Here is an 18609-nt window from a genome sequence, read left to right on the forward strand (position 1 = left end):
AAAAAACAACGCTAACATTCGCAATCGATAACTCCGACGATAAAGTCTTGCGATAACATTCATAATCGATAGCTCCGACGATAAGACTTTGCGATATCATTTACTTTTGATTACCGATATATGTACATCGTATTATCGTTTGCTGTTTTTCAATGTTAAATTTTTGTTTTAAGAAAAACGACGTTTTATCCCTAAATGTGAGCAATTCTATTTTTGGAATTTATGAATAGGAGCTTCAAAATTGAACTTTTTTACAACAACATTATACATCATAGGTTTATTATTATCATTTATTGCCAAGTTTATATTGTTTAGAGAAAATGCCATTTAGTTTTTTTTTTCCAGAATATAAAGAAATGTAACAAAAATAAGAAAAACAAACTCAAAATTTGTTAAAAAATTTCAACCTCTCCAAAATTTAACACCAACAACGATGGATATATTTAGAAAAATGATGCTAAAAACCCAAAGAGAAACCAAATAATTGATCCACCAGCACAGCAGAGGAGGAATTGCACAAAGAGATGCAAAACATAAAAGCTGAAAAGAAACAGAATTAATAGAAACAAAATTACTTTGCTGATTGATAAAAAACATACCGCTGTAGAAGTTTTCTACCAACATTATATGAATCTTCTGTGGGAGTTTCCTTCCCCAAGTAGAGCCTCATGCCACGAAGGGCATGGTTAAAATATTCATTCCAGTCTAATTTCTGAATATCAAAGTTATAAATTATTTGATCTTCTGGTGACATGTCTTGCCACAATTGATTGAGATTGTTCATATCAAAATCCCAGGTCTTAAGGGCAAACGGTCCCAAGGCTATGATGTTTTTGTGAATTTTTTTATAGGCTTTTACCAATCGCGGTTTTTTGCCCATTACACGAAGGCCTAGATCAACCAAATGGCCGGGTAGTGTATGATAAAAAAAGGCAGCCAATGGAAAAAGCCATATCGTTGATATACAGTGCAGGAAGGGATACCATAACATCTTTGTCACAGGATATTTGGCTCCATGAATCATTGCTAGATCCCGAAAATCACCGTAAGTTAAGACATTCTCTGGACTGCTGGCATAATTATAGATAGTCGGAGGTTTCTGGCATTGAGCTTGGATTGTGGATCGCGTCTCTTTGACCACTTTCCAAGCGGAAGACAAGGCTACATTGGCGCAAAAATCGACAGGTACCGTAGGACAATGGGCTTTTGTGTCGAGCAGGGCTAGGCGTAGAACTCCATAGGCAACACCATAGGTAATAGCAATTGGTCCATATAAATTGTCAATCCAACCCGAAACTGGCTCCTTGGCGGTGGCAATAACTATAATAAGGAGAAAATTTAACAGCTATAGTTACAAGTTGAATTTTGAGGACTTACTGACACCAGGGCGAAAAATACAGATTGGTAGATTGCCTGCCTCCCGTAGGACAACATCCTCAGCCAGTGCTTTAGAATAAGTGTATGTGTTGGGAAACTTTTCCGACAAAGTAGGTGCAAGTTTGTCTAAAAGTTCCTCGCTTATCTGCTCACTAAGTTGGAGTACCTTTTTAGAGTCGCAATTTAATTCTTCTGGGTGAAATTCCTCATCAATGGTGCCAGTCATACAATTCGAGAACGCCGTGGAGATGTGAACAAAAGCCACAAGTTGGCGCATCTTTTTGGCCAGCTGCAGCATGAGATAAGTGCCGCGTGTGTTGATGGCCAATGCCACATGAAGAGGCTCATTGAAACGTACCGTCGCTGCTCCATGCAGTACAATTTGCACCTTATCTTTCAGAAGCTGAAGGTTAGCATCACTTATGCCAAGATCCATGTCCTGGCAATCTCCCGCAATGGGCGTCAAAATATCCAAGGCGTGGGGTCTAGAGCTTAACAGCGTTTTAAAAATCTTAAAAGAATTATGCCTCTAAAGCATATTTTTTCACATATACATATATTATTACAACCTACCGAATCCTTTCTCCAGGACTCAAAGCGTTCCTCCATGCTCTTACCACGCTTTGTCCTGATCATCATATATATACGAGAGACTGCCGTTGTACGTAATAGTTTCTCAATGATAACTAAAACGAAGGGAACATTTAGTTTGCATTTTGAACTTTTGGACTAATAATCGAACATTCTAATCGAACCTTTGCCCAAAAATCCAGAACCTCCTGTTATAAAAACAGTCTTGTTTCTATAAAACTTTTGAATCTCACTTTCCATATTGTGTGTGTATTTATGTTTTTTCTTCTTCGCAAACTACAAAATATTTTATCCTCTAATGTTGAACTGCGGCCAAGACTTTGTTACAATAAAAAGTATTTTCGGTGTAAGTTCTGTATTTATATAGAAAATCGCACATACACAATGTTAAAAGGGTCAGTGTGTGAAGTAGACTCAAATACATACTATATATACACACATAATAATGGAATATACCCTATATTCATGATGGTGAAGGGGTATACAATTCCTTGAAAACTCACTCTAATAGTAAGACAAAATCTACCTAAATATTAAAAGTAACTGAAGTGGAACATTCATTAACATTAACATTAAACTGGCACAATTCTAATAAATTTTATTTTGTATACCAAAAAAAAAAATTACCACATCATTAATCTGGCCATGAGTGTACCTACCTTTGCATAGTTTTAATTTGCATTTTAATTGAACGGCATAGGCCGACTTTAATACACATTGTGTAGCCAAAAATACCATAATTTCAGTATTTCAGTTTGTTAATTCCATCCATATTGAGTTCAAGCCGATTTAGTAACAAAACTCTTTTAAAAACTTGAAAGAAAGTAACAACACATATTATTACAAAATCTTATAACAAAACATAAACAAATTAATTTATTCATTAAATAATATTCTTTGAAGATTTACCTATTGTTTTTTAATTAAATATCGAGAATAAGATATACATACATATGCAATTTCCCCTGAAATCACCTGTTGATTTAGTTGTGTAAAATTTTTAAATTTCGATAAACATACTTAGATTATCGAGGTACAAATTTTCGATATATTTATATATACTCTATTGCTTCTGGTCAGATAATAGGCAGTCAAATATAATTATAATATTAATTATAATTATAATAATTGAATAATTCACAATTCAGTATCGTGGCAAACCAGCTTACTCAGTGTGGCGCCACCTAGTGACGAACTGTGGTTATAAATTTTGATTTGCTTACAACCCCATATGTAAATCGGTATTTTACTTTGTTGTGAAATTACACATGTTTCCACGTTTAATGAAATTTATTTAATCATATTAGTGGAGTTAAGAAATACAGATACATTTCCAGCACAGGATGGCTCTGCGAGGAACAAAAGCCACCACGCCTACGACTACACACGCAGTGGTCGAGGTTTTGGAGAATTATATACAAAATCAAAATCTTTTGGGTGAAATTGCTGAGCTCGATGACATGCTATGTGAGCTCGTGGACATGCACAAGGACAATGTAGTGGCCTTAAAACGGGTTCTGCAATGCATCTATAACTTACTCCAGAGCAATAGCCGGTTTAATGTGAAATTTGGACAAAAACTTTTCCACAAACTCATTTCAGTGATAATTGCTGATAGCAGAGAAGACTCGGCGGCGCAGAGGCTACTGGTGGCCAATGTTTTGGTTTGTGTACACTTGCACACCAAAAAGTTTCGGCACATGGATAATAAATTTCTGCTCTATCAACTCTTTAATCTGAGCAGTGAAGAGCAACCTCATGCCATACAAATTCTTGTTCATCTCATCGATGATTTTGTGAGGGAGTTCGGTATGGAATGCTATGCGCAACTGGTCACTATTATTCAGAACCTGTTGCAATCGCCAGAGATCGAACGGCGAAAGTCAGCATACTTCCTTATGGCCAAATTACTGGTTATTACAGAGAGAGAGAAGAGAGTAGGTCTACCTCAACATTTTTTGAAGATTTTACAATGTAGTGAAATACAGTGGTCGTCCTATGTGACCTTAATGGAAAATCTTGAGGAGCAGCAATCACATTTGGTTATACCTTCACTAACGTGTCTTCTGCCTCGTTTGCACATTCCTGGGGGACACTCACATGAAAATTGGCATTCTTGGCTACGTATTCTCTATGCAAGACTCTTGCAGGATAACAATATATTGGTATTGCGATGGACCCTTAATTATTTTTTCACCCGTTTTGATTTGCGTCAACTGACTGGCCTAAATTTGCTGAATGAATTTCTAAAGGCTACCAATAGGACGCAACTCTTTAATTTTGAAGGAGATGATTCGCTGCTTAAATTTAAAATGGGTGCATTCCTCACAGATAATAATTTGGGTTTGCTGCTCGAGCACATTGCAAAAGTGTCCTGGCACTGTGTTCCACTGCACTTCTGGTTGTGCCAAATAAACCCAGATAAAGTTTCCAAGGTTCCAAAACGTGTTCTTATCGAATTAAGTTCACGTGTTCGAACATTACAAAATCCAAGTTTACGAAAGATGGCTATACAGCGTGTGCACAAGTTGTTTAAGGTGAGTTTCTTAAGCGATAACTTGAAACTAATATAATATTTATAATTGATTTCTATAGAACACCATAGACGAACTTTCGCTGGGCGATTATATGATGTTCATTGATGCACTTTACAATAGCTGTGATGATTTTTACGGATATGATCATTTGATTGATAAAATTAAAAAGTGTGACAATATAGCAAATGTTATTGCTCGATTTAACCAACGAACTTATGAAATTGTTTGCTGCTTTCCAAGCGATTTTAAGCAATTTTGCATCGAGGAGTTTCTTAAGAAATTGAAAAATCTACCTAATTCTCAGCATGGATGGTGGCGATTGTTTCCTCTTTTCCGTTTAAGTGAGAATATTCAAGTTAGGGAATTCTACTTTAATAAGTACAATTTGGATGTATCCTCGCTAGCTGAGTTTAGTGATCTAAAAGAATTACAATCATATATCCTTGACAAGCTGCATTGTGAATCAAAAGAAGAGAAATCTTTTGTATTGGAGTCCTGTGTAGATTACTTTGTTGAACGTGTCGAAGAATGGGAAATGCTTGCCAATCCCATAGATCTATTAGATAAAGGAACAGAGAGAACAGTAAAACATTTGGCGAAACTTTTGTGTAGTAACGAAAAACCATTGCAGGATGATAATGTGCTGCCTGGTCTCATAGCCAAAATAAACAACAAAACAAGTTGCGATGGGTAAGTTAGTTGATATACAAATGAAAATATGTTTTTTAATGTTTCATATATTTTTTTTTTACAGAATTTTAGATTTCATATTACCATATGCCTACAAATTTATGAACCATAAAGAATATCATGGTCTCGTTTCTGATCTAATCGCCAATCGTAAAAGAATTGCATCATTCGACTGTTTTACTATTGCACTAATTATTAAACAATTATTGCACGGTGAAACTAGCACGGGCGATGCGCGGTATGTTTTCACTATTAAACATTATTAATTTAAAACTAATACACGATATTTTCCCTATATTTAGAATCGAAGCTGCATATATTAATGCAATAAATGATGAAATCTTTCCTGATGAGCTTTCGCGTCAAATGTGTATTCCACATATCCAATTATGTCTAAGTAATGAAGATTTATGTTGCCTCTGCAACAAATTACTAAACATAAACAACGAAATGTCACAAAAGAAATTGCGGTATTTTGAAAATTCTAAGGAGCATAGGATAAAAATGAGAATTGCCAGTTCCCTTTTGCGAATAAATATGGAAGGCAGATGCTACTGGTCTAACGATTTGTGGGTTGCCTTATTGGAACCAAGCAATCAACTTAACATTTGCTATATGTACGAGGCTCTTGTGGCACGTACGTTGCCCAGCGACGATCTACTTTTTGAGAAATTGAAAGGTTTATGTAGCTTGAAGCCAACACAACAAGTTTCGCTTATTTCTGTAGTTTATATATATTGTGATCTGCATTCGAATATTCTCCAACATCGCTTGGAAGAAATCATTGATATGCTCTTGCCGCATACGATGGGACCACATTTTCAAACCCGATTACTGGCGCAATTGGTTTTATACAGGTTGGCTTCGCAAAGGTAAATATATAATATAAAAGGTAAATAATAACTGCTTAAGATACATCTTTTTTATTTATAGAAATGATTTGCCTGTAGCTAATGCTATTATTAGATCCATTAAAATCACTCTTGGCGATAAATTGGAAAATCTTGAAGAGAGAGAACCACGTCTATATCTGCCTCAAATATTGACAAATTATGATGTAAATGCACTTTTATACATTACAAATACTCCGTTTGATGAATATAACAATCGTCACCTGTATGACAATAATATCAAAATGTTACGTACTGCCTTTAAAGCAAAACGAAAACAATCCGACACCGAGTTATCGTCTTTAGTAACAACGACGAATGCAAACGTTCAAAGGAAGATGAATCCACGCTGCGACATATATCCCAAAGATGATTTGGCCACAGCCGATGAGAAAGCCACCGATTATGAGCTTATAGTTGTGGCCAGTCTTATTGATAAGTTACCAAATCTTGGTGGATTGGCACGCACTTGTGAGGTATTTGGTGTGAAAACATTAATAATAGCTACGAAATCGGATGTAGATAAAAGCGATTTCGCAAACATAAGGTAGATTACTTTTTGATTTGATTTTTTTGAGAAATTATTTAAATTTTCTTACTCTACAGCATGACAGCAGAGAAAACATTAAATATTGAGGAGGTCAAAACTGTGGCTCTTGGCGAGTTTTTGATTGGTAAGCAAAGTGAAGGCTATAAAATTGTTGGAGCTGAGCAGACAGCCCATAGCACAAGTTTCTCGGACTTTAGATTTCCGAAAAAGTGTGTTTTATTGCTCGGGTAAGTTTCACTAAATGTTATAAATTTAATATTTTTGATAATTAATAGATTTCGTAACTTTCGCTAGTCATGAGAAGCATGGTATACCTGTTGATCTCATAGGATTCCTAGATTATGCCGTTGAAATTCCACAATTTGGTATGGTGCGTTCACTTAATGTCCATGTTACAGGATCGCTCTTTATTTGGGAATTTTGCAAGCAACATATGGTCAAAAAATGAGCCGATATTGTATTTAAAACAATTAAAAGCATTAAATGCAAGCAAAAGCTTTTTTAGTCGTAAGTTCTTAAACTAATATTAACATAATTGAAGCGAAAATAATAAGTATAACAAAAATGAATTTTTGAATGTATAAAATGTACATTACAGTTCGCTTTTGGTTTTAAAATCTTAAATAGAGTAATCATTTTCTTAATTGTAAATATTTCCCGCTATGGTTGATAAACGATAACGATATATCGCAGCGGGGGCCGGTTAAAATACGAGGAAAATAAATACGAGGAATAAAACAAATAGGGGGAGAAGAACATTGTTTCTGCAAAAGAGGGTATATTGATTTTGATAAGAATTTTGCAAGCCCATGGAGTAGGTAAAATCGATATAAATTTTTATTGTTTCCTCAAGGGTATACAAAATTCGGTATGTCCAAAGTTATTCCGGCCTGTGATTTTTTTGTCGTTGCTTTTTTCAGTGTTGTGTAATCAGATTGCTATTGTTTTTGGTTTTTAGAAGTAAATGGCAATGGCATGCGCTCGTAGCAAATCAAAATTGATTTTCGAGATATTTCAACGCAACCAATTAATTGCAAAACGCAGCATTGCCATGTCCGCTACACGAAGGGCAGAGGAAGCCATAGAGCAACTTAAGGAGAAGAATCCTTACTACTCGAAATATGCGGACAAGATCGCCAAGATGCAGCAGACCTCGGCGGAGGAATTCCTCGATCGCGTTGAACGTGTGATCAATCCTATCAAGGATGGCAAGAGTCAGGCCAGGTAAGCTTAAATGAATTTAATGGTAAACTAAATTTTTCATTTGCATACCGATTTTGTAGATCCTATTCAGAACTGCTTAATCCCAAAGAGAAGTTGGCCAAACCAGGTGCTGCCGAACTGCCCCACAAGAAGCTAACAGATATTATGAAACTGGAGCTGCTGGCTGACAAGAATTGCGAAGAGATTTCCCAAATTTGGCTGGAATACCACAAAACCAAAGATGTTTTGGCCGCCACACTGACCCCAGCCCAATACAACACTCTGATGGAAAGGGCAAAGGAACATCCGATATTCCTGTTGCCATTGCCACGCAGCGAAGGCTTTGAGTTTATCATGCTGCAATTTGCAGCAAACACGGTACATTTCACCCCACTGCTGGCATATCAAGTGCATCAAGAAAATGCGCCCGAGTGCCTAACCCTTGTCCATTACACGGAGATGCAGGATAAGGGAATCGTGCTGCTGCGCGGGGAGTACGACAACAATGTGCTGACTGCCCAGGAGGCGCAGTGTCTGGCCAATGAATTGCAGATGTTCTACTACAAGACAGATGAAAACAAGTTGAAATTGTTGGATACATTTACCAAGCGCCCGGATGAATTCAAGCATATGGATTTGATTAAGGAGGTGGAAAATATTCAGCTGGGTTAGGCTGAGAGTTTACAGTCAGTTCTATTTACAAAACAAAAAAAAATAATCTTAAATATAGCAACAAGACGCTGCTGCTGCTGCAAAATTGCTTAGTACATTCTTTGAACATTCAACATGAATTCTAATCTCAACGAGTTTGACAATGTGATGGAACAGATTGGTAAAGGCCATGCATCGCATACTCTGTGAACAAGAACTTATTTAGATAATTGTACTCAGGTTTTGGCAGGGTTCATCTTTATGCGACGCTCACGCTTGGTCTACTACAAATGTTTACCATTCACGAGACCATGGGAATTGGAATTATTGGTCCAGCTTCGGTGTGCGACATGCGTTTAAACCTAATGCAGTTGGCCACAATAATGGCAGCCGCCTTCTTAGGCATCATCTGTTCGTCGTATTTTTGGGGCTACATAACCGATAAAATGGGTCGTCGATGGATTCTGTTACGGACTATATCAATTTGTAATATTTGCGCGCTGCTTTCGATGTTTATGGTTAGTTTTACGAGTTTTTTCGTAATGCGTTTCCTTACGGGCATCTTGTAAGTGTTGGCATTTGGTTTATCAGACTTTATTATTCCAATGATAAGCTCTGTCTGCACAGTGTGGCTGGTCCCAGCTTCGTAGCTGTCACTTATCTTAGCGAGTTCTGCAACAAACAAATCCTGGCCCGAGTAGTTACCCACATGTACATGTTTACTGGCTTTGCCATGTTTTACTGTCCATTGGTGGCTTCGTTCTTTTTCACCAGCTTCATGGACTTTGAGGTGGATGTACTTGAAATGCTAACATTACGCTCTTGGCGGTTTCTTGGCTGTACGTTTATGGTGCCTGGCGCAATTGCATTTTTTCTTTTGTTAGGTATGCCCGAGAGTCCAAAGTTTCTCTTCATGATTGGCGACACGCAAGGGGGAATGGCCGTAATGGAATGGGTGAGCATGAAGAACACTGGACACCCGCTGAGTCCCGATCAGGTGGCTGAATTGAATAAGTTCCAGGCGGCTACCGAGGTGAAGCGCCAAAGGAATTCCGTAAATATCCTGCAGACGATGCTCAGTGATGCGATGCCTTTGTTTCGAAAACCATTTGTTGGTTTCTATGTGGGCAGCTGCGCGGTTATGTTTACGCTTGGACTTTTGTAAGTAAACGGCCAGGTATCTGGAGACCTTATTTAGCCAATTCACCATTTGAATCCCCACAGAGCAAACGGTCTGGGTATCTGGTATGCAGCAATGAGGAATCGCATCAACATGCGTCTCGGTAGCAAAGAAGACATGACCTTCTGCAACATACTCTTTACCCCCTTCAGAGACATATTGCAAGAAAGTGAGGACGACTTGGTTGTGATGTGCAACGACGGTTTCAAGGGCTTCAACGATTCACTCATTTTAGGTTTCACCTATATTCTTCTGTACAACGTTTGTTGGCTGCTACTTTTTCTGGTGCCACGCAAGGCCATGTTTATTGTAGCTCTGGTTATGTCCTCCACTTGTGGTTTTGCCCTTATTTTTGTTACCAATTACTGGGTGCAACTGTTTTCATTTATATTTTTCATAGCACTCCCAGGTGTCCTTATCAGCCTGTTGGGTGGTGCTCTCCTTGAGTACGTGCCCACGTATGTACGTGCGAAGGCGTTGTGCATCAGTTTGATGTGGTGTCGCTGGGGCGCTGTTGTTGGTGCCATCATGGTCGGCGCGTATGTGGACACCAACTGCGAAATAACATTGCTAACAATTGCTATCCTTCCCCTGTGTAAGTTTAACAAGATCTTTTTAATCTTATGGAACAGAGACCCAATTGCTCTTCATTTATATCGGTTTAAAATTCATTATCCAAATTTCTTTCTCTCATTACTATAGTATCGGCCAGCATTGAGGGATTTTTGCCTTTATAATGTGAAATATTTTATCTAAATCTGAATGTGTTTTTGTTTTATATACTTTATAAAACCCATTGTATATGTAAAGCTTTGAAACTTAAAGATCTTTAAATCATTTCTGTCTTTAAAAGCAAAACCAATATCGGACGAAATAGTTATTATATTTGTTTTTAGTTAATTGTTTTGGCGCATCTAAACAATGAATTCTGTTTATGGTGACTTCTTATCTACGCTGACTCACCTTGCGTGTACTTCGATGAAATAGACTCATGTTATTACAATGAATTGGAACAGAACATAAACAGATTTGGATTTAGTCCATTAAAACTAACTAACACAACAACCATTTAGTTTGAAAGAATTTAAATTTTAGAAGGTTCACTTTAGCTCCCATCGTTTAACTGAGGGTTTATAATAATTTTAGAATATTAAGCTGTATCTTGAATGGATTACTTTATTATATAATTTAAGAGGGGGAGAAAATTCCACATTTACTTTGGATGATCTCTTTATCTATTGTGTGATGCCATCAGAAAAACGATTTCCACTGTTCATATATTCTTTTGAAACAAAAGAAAAATAATATAAGTTTTCAATTAAAATTATATATATTTGCATTGTTTCACTTTTAGGATACTATTAACATTGATTTATTCATTCATTGTATTAACATTGTGACTATGGATGAAGCTAATCTTCTGATAATTTAATCGATAGCTGCACAAACTTGAACTTTCATTTCGTACGTTAAACTATTGCCCCAAATCAAATGCAACGGGTAGAAGATCAATATGTTGTCAACTTTTGGTAAAACTCGAATGATTCAGAATCCTCCCTCCTCTTCGCCAATGGCATGAACCATCTGCAAAAGATGTAAACTTAGTTCTAATATTTACATATGTCAACTACCTTTAATTGAATGGAACTTACCAACTCGCCATTGGCCCCATTTACATTACTGGCGTCTAGCATTCGATTGCGAAACAATTGCGCCATGGGATTTCTCTTGCCGAACCTTACTCGCGCCCTATCCCCATAGTAGGTGTCCAGATCCTGAAGAAATTTATATGCGTCTGCCATGGTGTTTATTTCATTGTTACGTGGAGGCCTCGAGTTCGATGCCTCAACGCTACAGCTGGTGGCCAGGAGAGCGAAAGCCACACAAACAATCAGAATGCAACGCATTGTATTGGACATGATGGTGATGATGAAGAAGGGCTGGAAGTGGTGACTATGTAAGAAGCAAAAGCAGGCGAATATAATCTCTATTGAACCTTCATCCTTGTGCTTGCAATTTAAATTAATTATTAAGATTAACTATCATTTGAGTTTTGCATAACTGGCGGTTAATTGACAAGTTTTTTTCCTCATTCCCATTAAGGGGTCTCTTTAGAGTCACTTTGGATTTTTAATAACAAACAATTTAAGTTTGCACAATGTATGACGATGGGTGTCCAGGCGGTATTAGACTGGGCTAAGTGAATCTAACAAATAGACTGTGAAGGCTGGTTCAATGATCTATATGATCTATAGTCTGAATTGACGTAAGTGGGTAATTTTTCTTTTAGTTCTCCGCACTCTTTGCGACTATTGACTTAATAATAAAAACTCGACTCTGAGTAACTCTGACAATATTATCTATTCTCTGACGTCTTAGTGTCTAAGGAACTGAAAAATGTGCTTATATGAATCATCTAATGTGGAATAATTGCAGCTAATTGAGTAGTTAAATTTACGTGTAACCACAAATAAATCCTAAATGTCTCTTAAAAATATTAATATGCAAAAGAATTTCTGAATGGACAGAAAATATTTTTAAAGATTTTTATTTTGTTCACATATTAAATCAAGTATACATTCAATTATATATAGAGTGCGTTTTACAAATTGGAGTCTATTAAAATTGCACGTTTGAACGGTTTTAAGTAAGCCAATCAGTGTTGTATACGTGCCTGATTTTATGCAATAGACACTATTTTTCACGAATCGGAAGTTATCTATAGCCCTATGATAACTCATCTAACAAATCTTTTTCACTGAATACGAATTTCTACACTTGCATTATTTTTATGAAAAGAAAAGTAGCTTTTTTTCTATGTGCAGATTTGTAGCCTTACCTTTATCTGAATGCACTTACTGCAATTTACTGAGTATTGTTTGAGTTAAAATCACAGAGCGTACACGGTACGAATGCCAATGCGTTGCAATGATTAAGGATTGCACAATACAGACGAAGCTGATGCGAGCAACTGTTGGCCAAAAGCTGCTGGCAACAGGTATTTATAGGAGCTAGCTGAAGAATATGGCGGCTGATACCATCGCCCACATTGTTGGTGGCCCAGAAGCAAAGCAACAGAAAAGTTGTGCGTGATTGGATTGCGTTTTGCAGGCCAGAATGGGATAAAGGGGGAGAGTTTCGGTTACGTTTCGATTCGGTTTTATGGCGCAAGGGCGGTTGGTTGGTACGGCAGTGAAGCCTCTAAAATATTTTCATATGCAAGGTAATTAGGTGTCTGAAGTTTTTGCGGCAGCTGGAACGGAAATCGAAAAACGGGGACAATGCGGCCAATGCTAACAAATGCTGACAGTTGGCTAACGAGATATCAGAATTGCGCATAAATGACAAATTTCAAGCGCAGGATTAGTTCCTGGCATAGCCGCCACCTGAAAATTCCATTAATTATAATTTTGTTTTTCCCATTTTCTCTAGATATGTGTGTATATTTTGTGTTGTTGCTACTGTTGCTATTTTCTGATTATTATTTAATCGCTCTAGCTTCGTTGGCGACGCTGATTGGAATAGGAATTAAACAGTAACGACTTTATAGGCGACTTTGCATTGTTGGATAATTTGGGGTCATGTTTTGAGATAATTTCAATAACAATCGCAAATGTTGTAAGCTTTTAATCTAATAATTTGATAATCTATTCGATTGTGCCACTGTGCGTATACGTAACATAACGTCTCAAGCCCTACCATTAGTTTGAAAATAATAACTTTATTATTATTTTGTGTTTTTTTCAATCTGTGCTTATTAACTTAATAATAAAATGTTTCTAAGATGCAGTCGTTGTTGTTGTTATTGTCGTTGTTGTTTCCTATGCTATCAAAATGCAATTAAATTCGTTAAATATTCATTTTGAGGCGGCAACGTTCTGAGATTTAAATCTAATTGCTTTCCAACTTTGTTCCTCATTGTTCGGTCTAGAGTTCCAGTTTCAGTTCCAGTTCCATTATAGCCAACAGACAGTCTAAGCACCATTAGACTGGTATTATAATAGTCTCAATAACCCAAATATAAGTGGCATGACGTCGAATTAAATATAATTTCTTTACATTGTAATTGAAAAGAAAAGATATTACGAATACGACCGGTATGATTCTCATATAGCATAAAACTAACTTGTACCTCAAGGAAAGTCGAGTCCCCTCATTTAAATGAGAAGCTTTAAGGTTTAAACCTATTCACTTGTTTGTTTATGTTTATTTTAGGTAAGGCAACAGGTCGTATGAGTGCTTAGATAAGAAATTCAAAAGAAAAACAATTCTAACTAGTCTTTGACTAAAACGTTTAGCTGTAATCATAATAATATTAAAAGTTGAACGATTATAACCAGTCTAATGCATATGTAGCTACTGATTGTTTAATGTACATATGTATATGCATACATGGTCATAGAAGCGTTTTCCTATATGATTAATTTAAAAGAGATTATCGGTTCACTCCTACATACATATACTTATCACTTACCTTGATGTCATTAATGTGCTGGGAAACCCTAGCGCAAAAAAGAGTAATCTCAATAGTAGTGCCTCTTGGTCAATTTGGTTCAAGGATATATATGTATACTAGATATATACATTGTGTATATATGGTTCCGTCTTGCCTTGGCCTTGCGAGGCGTTAACGGTTCAACCCGCTGAAGCTGCTATGGCTTTTAACTTTTCACCTTGTTCATCTTTTATGAGGAACTTCATTGTTCTGATGTGGTTACCGACAATTTTTGTCGCCTTTGAAACGTCAGCAGCACCAAGGGGCAATCCGTGTTATTTTTTGTTGTTGTATTTTTGCTTTTACAGTTATAATTTGTAAGATGCATGCAAATGGGATTTCCCTTCTTACCTGTGCGTGAGCCACAAAAATTTGCATGTTAACTGACCAAATTGGTAGTTAAATTACCTATTGTTATTGTTGTTGTCAATGTGAGAAAATAACCATGTGCCATGTGACATAGCTTAGTTTTGTGCCCAGTGATCCATTAGCCCCTTTCAAATGTCTCAAACATTTAATTAACCATTAAATTTATTCATTTTTAATATGAGCAATGATTCTGAATACTTTACTCAGAACTGACCGCCTCAAGATGAGATAGACTGACTATTAATGGCTTCTAGTACAGTGCATTAAAGCCAAATAATTATTAATTTGGTTGAATTACGCAAAAAACTATTACTTTTACTTATTAATTAAAATAATTCAAGTCAATAACAAATAATCAATGAAAATTTCGAGTTTTTATAGTGACATTATTTGTTCTTTATTTCAAATTACTTTCCAAATGTTAAATTATATAACATTTAAAGTCATATGTAATATAATAATTTATATTATATTTATCTCATGTTGCATTTTCATAACTCGTAGCTGCCAACCACCTTAACCACCTCACCCACCTCGCACCACCGTGTACAAGTTTTTTTCGAGAATATAATTCAATAATTTTAAATTGATTAATCGATGCTCGACAATTATAAATAAAAGTTTGCAACGACTATGTAATATTAAGTATGAAGTGGTTTTTCTAACTAAACTCGATACTAAAGTCATTTAATTAAATTTGACTACAATATAGTATGATTTAAGAATAGATGAAAGCTAAGATTAATTCAGGCCAGATTCCCTCAATTATTTAGACAGGTTCAGTGACTTTTAGCCATAAATGATATCTAATTTTGTTTAATGCATCAATAAATCTTACAAAAGATATCAAATTATCTAATGCATCAACCAAGTTGAGATAAATTGTTAATAAAAATAAATAAACAATAGTTAATGATTAATTTAAAGAGCCAATAAAATCAGTGGAAGCAAATAATTGGTTTAGTTTGTGGTTTTATTTGCTCGCTTGATGACTTAATCATAACATTTATATGGTAAAATCTAAAAAAAATTTAATTTTGGCCAATTATTGTATTGCCCTCTATTGAAGTTATGATTTTAGTGCATTTTTCTACGTCCTTTGGCTTGATTTATTCTCAATAATTGATTTCTCTATCGAATGAGAAAATTTAGATTAAAAACCTTAAATTTATATGTTTTTCATCATCTTACAAATGTACAATATTAAACCAAACATTCTTAATGTTTTCTTAATCTTTTCTATGGAAATTGAAAGGAAAAAAATGTAAATACATGTATATCTATAGATATGTATATGCATTAGTGTTGGGTTGCTCATGAGTGAGTGAACAAAAAAGAGTTGTTCACTAAACTGAGCAACTGAACATGTTCCTCTCGAATTGTTCTTTATTACTCACTTGCTCTTTTTTGCTCACTTGTTCTTTATTGCTCACTTGTTCTTTTTTGCTCACTTGCTCACTATTGTTCACTTGCTCTTTTTGCTCACATGCTCTTTTGCTCAGCTGTTTTTCAACACTCACTAGCTTTGAGCTGTTCATGAACAGTGAGCAACTGAGCAATGTGAGTGAGCAATGTGAATGAGCAACTGACCAAAGTGAGCGAGTCGACTCACTTCGAAAAAAAGAACAAGTGAATATGTTCACCAAATTGAGCAATGTTTACCCAACACTAATATGCATATATAAATTGTGAGTTCGTCTTTTATCATTATGACTTTCTTGAATTTACACGGCAGCTTTTTTGCGATTGGAAATATTTGTATATATGTATGTATGTACGTATGATTCCAATTGATATAATGTATATTCTGTGGCTAAAACCTCTTTTGCTAAATTCATGTGACTCCTCTTCATCTGTCTGTCTCCCTCTCTCGTGGAGCACTTACCCAAATCTAATTGTAAGTGTAATTTGCTCGTTAACTTTAATTTGCTCTTAATTACTACTACGAAGCATTTTGAATGTGTTTATATTTTCCAATGTAGTTAAATATTTTAGTTTTCGTGTTTTTTTTTTGTTTATGTTAACCAAATGTTGCAGGACTGACTTCTCTTGGGTTGCTCAGTGTGTGACATATTACTTTTGTGGGAGGGTCATTTTTTTGGTTTTTAAAGCGTTTTTTAGATTAGATGTGTGTGTGTTGATTCTTTTTTTGTTGTTTGATAAATTGCCATCGCCTTCTTGCTACTCTTGATTCCTTAGTTTGGCCTTTTTCTCTTCTAACGGTTTATTTTATGCAAAAAGCTTTATTTTGATAGAAGCTTGTGACATTATTCTGGTATTCCTAGCAAAGCTTTTTACTGTAGTTTATGCGTTGCACATATCATGAATAATTCAAAAATGTTAAATCATTTTTATAGATTATTGGAGCGTTAATATTTATTTAGATTACCAAATATTGAAGCCCCTTCTGTCATAAGAACCTTTTTTTTTGTTTGCTCGCATTATTAAAATAAGTAGCACCTTAATAGTACATAATTATGGTGCGACTTGCTATAAATAACAATTAAAGTTAACACAAAAAAGAAGACGGAGCAACATGCTAACTCGCAGTTAGTAAAACGTCAAGTGAACATTTTAGAACATTCTCAGTTAATAACAATTGCTTTTTTGTTTTGTCTTTTTTCCTGTGGTTTTGGCCGAAGCCCAGTCTAAAAGTCCAGACCTAAGACCTAAACACTAGCTGAGATCCAGACTTCGACTCCATTTTATCCACATTGTCTGGCAAAGTGTTTACGTAAAGTACACAATAAATAAAAATAAGACAAAAAATAAAAATAAAAATATAGAACATAAAACAGATTTCATGAGCATAGAATTCCACGCAATGCTTCCAAGATACGCCATAAACTTATAAATATGTACTTAGTGTCAGGCACGTGTTGATCCATCCGAACATATGGCCAGATATTGTCGTTCAACAAAATCTGCTAGTGAAATGATCTGAGACAGATCAGAGCCAATCGATATTATACTAAATACAGGCCTGGGGCGACAATACACGTGACATTTTAAACTAAGCGACTACCGCAATCAAACCATTTATTTAGAGCAAATTATCCGCATTGCAGTCTAATAGTTATTATCTACTTAGCATCGAGAACTAGCGATAGTTGCGTCAAGAAATCGATTCTAATTGCAGAAAAGACGATTATTAAAAAGTCCTCATGCATATTTATTAGAAAAACTTTAAAAAGGGCCTAAGCCATAAGCATGCAAGTTTGTCTATGGCTTAGTGTTAGATTGAATTGAGTATTTTTTTATAAGATTAAATAGAGTCATTAGTACTATTAAAACTACAACAACGATAACTACTAACGATCTTTGAGACAACAGCAACATTTGAGGAGCATTAGCTGAACTCTTGTAACCCCAGTTTTAATAATAACAGCAAGCACTAAGTTGACTGTTCTAACTAAGTCTCAGTATATTAGAGTGTGATAATAAAGGGTAACACACTGTAATGGTATAATGACCAAGGGAAGGAGGTGTTCATCAGGCGGAGTTCATACATACGATGTCGGATGTTGGATGTCGGAGCCGACGTATCGAAAATGGACCGGTTCATGAAAAGATTTTTTCTCGCCTCAAAGCCCGAGATGCTCGATCTCAATCGGGGGTTGAGCTCGAGTTTTGTGTTCGGTTGATGTACGTTTATGTCTACGTGTACATCTACATCCACGTCTCGGTATCAGTATCGGTCGCAGGTATCATAGCTCGAGCTCGGCATCAAGCCGGGCCCAGAAGTCCATATAAAGGTTCCCACTGCAGCTGAGTTTAGCGCATTTAGTTGTTAAATTTCGTGAGAATAGGAAGTGCGTGTGTCGTCAGTCAATTCAGAAAGTTAAAACAAAACGTTAAAACAAGCAACAAGTAGCTAACAAACATTCTTACTAACAACGGAGCAATCAAAGTGCGGTGACTACAGTCAAGTGGAAAATTGCTGAAAAAAAATAATTAAAAAAATTACCTACATAAATCATTTAATAACTTAGCAGATATTTGCATTTCTATTAAATGAATATCAAAATCAAAACAAATTAATCCAGTAACCAGCCAGGGGGCCATGCAAATTGACC

General features: G+C 35.8%; 5 protein-coding genes across 6 annotated transcripts; 3 read left to right on the forward strand and 2 right to left on the reverse strand.

Moving 5' to 3' along the window:
* Positions 1 to 388: 388 nt before the first annotated feature.
* Positions 389 to 2261, reverse strand: LOC6649445 (fatty acyl-CoA reductase wat). The gene is made up of 5 exons (XM_002072393.4): positions 2133 to 2261; positions 1951 to 2063; positions 1378 to 1888; positions 600 to 1320; positions 389 to 540 (listed from the first exon to the last, which is right to left on the reverse strand). The coding sequence occupies exons 1-5, from the start codon at positions 2206 to 2208 to the stop codon at positions 444 to 446; spliced, it is 1518 nt and encodes a 505-aa protein (XP_002072429.1). The 5' UTR covers positions 2209 to 2261; the 3' UTR covers positions 389 to 443.
* An 853-nt stretch (positions 2262 to 3114) lies between these two features.
* On the forward strand, positions 3115 to 7259 carry LOC6649446. Its single transcript, XM_002072394.4, has 7 exons — positions 3115 to 4505; positions 4564 to 5195; positions 5260 to 5433; positions 5498 to 6067; positions 6129 to 6632; positions 6692 to 6862; positions 6930 to 7259. The coding sequence occupies exons 1-7, from the start codon at positions 3312 to 3314 to the stop codon at positions 7081 to 7083; spliced, it is 3399 nt and encodes a 1132-aa protein (XP_002072430.1). The 5' UTR covers positions 3115 to 3311; the 3' UTR covers positions 7084 to 7259.
* Positions 7260 to 7526: 267 nt separating this feature from the next.
* LOC6649447 (ATP synthase mitochondrial F1 complex assembly factor 1) lies at positions 7527 to 8586 on the forward strand. The gene is made up of 2 exons (XM_002072395.4): positions 7527 to 7859; positions 7919 to 8586. The coding sequence occupies exons 1-2, from the start codon at positions 7600 to 7602 to the stop codon at positions 8508 to 8510; spliced, it is 852 nt and encodes a 283-aa protein (XP_002072431.2). The 5' UTR covers positions 7527 to 7599; the 3' UTR covers positions 8511 to 8586.
* Positions 8587 to 8605: 19 nt separating this feature from the next.
* On the forward strand, positions 8606 to 10506 carry LOC6649559 (synaptic vesicle glycoprotein 2A). Its single transcript, XM_002072396.4, has 5 exons — positions 8606 to 8670; positions 8730 to 9054; positions 9117 to 9650; positions 9714 to 10264; positions 10372 to 10506. Exons 1-5 carry the CDS (start codon positions 8625 to 8627, stop codon positions 10404 to 10406), a joined length of 1491 nt encoding a protein of 496 aa, XP_002072432.3. The 5' UTR covers positions 8606 to 8624; the 3' UTR covers positions 10407 to 10506.
* Positions 10507 to 10976: 470 nt separating this feature from the next.
* On the reverse strand, positions 10977 to 12629 carry LOC6649560 (neuropeptide F). 2 transcript variants are annotated; one of them, XM_002072397.4, is made up of 3 exons: positions 12509 to 12629; positions 11322 to 11609; positions 10977 to 11253 (listed from the first exon to the last, which is right to left on the reverse strand). In XM_002072397.4, exons 2-3 carry the CDS (start codon positions 11586 to 11588, stop codon positions 11215 to 11217), a joined length of 306 nt encoding a protein of 101 aa, XP_002072433.1. In that variant the 5' UTR covers positions 11589 to 11609; positions 12509 to 12629; the 3' UTR covers positions 10977 to 11214. The 2 variants fall into 2 exon arrangements, with proteins under 2 accessions (XP_002072433.1, XP_023035524.1); XM_023179756.2 differs by having other exon boundaries at positions 11322 to 11622.
* Between the last annotated feature and the right edge of the window lie 5980 nt (positions 12630 to 18609).

Source organism: Drosophila willistoni, chromosome 3R (genome assembly GCF_018902025.1).
Source record: "Drosophila willistoni isolate 14030-0811.24 chromosome 3R, UCI_dwil_1.1, whole genome shotgun sequence".
Taxonomy (NCBI): domain Eukaryota; kingdom Metazoa; phylum Arthropoda; class Insecta; order Diptera; family Drosophilidae; genus Drosophila; species Drosophila willistoni.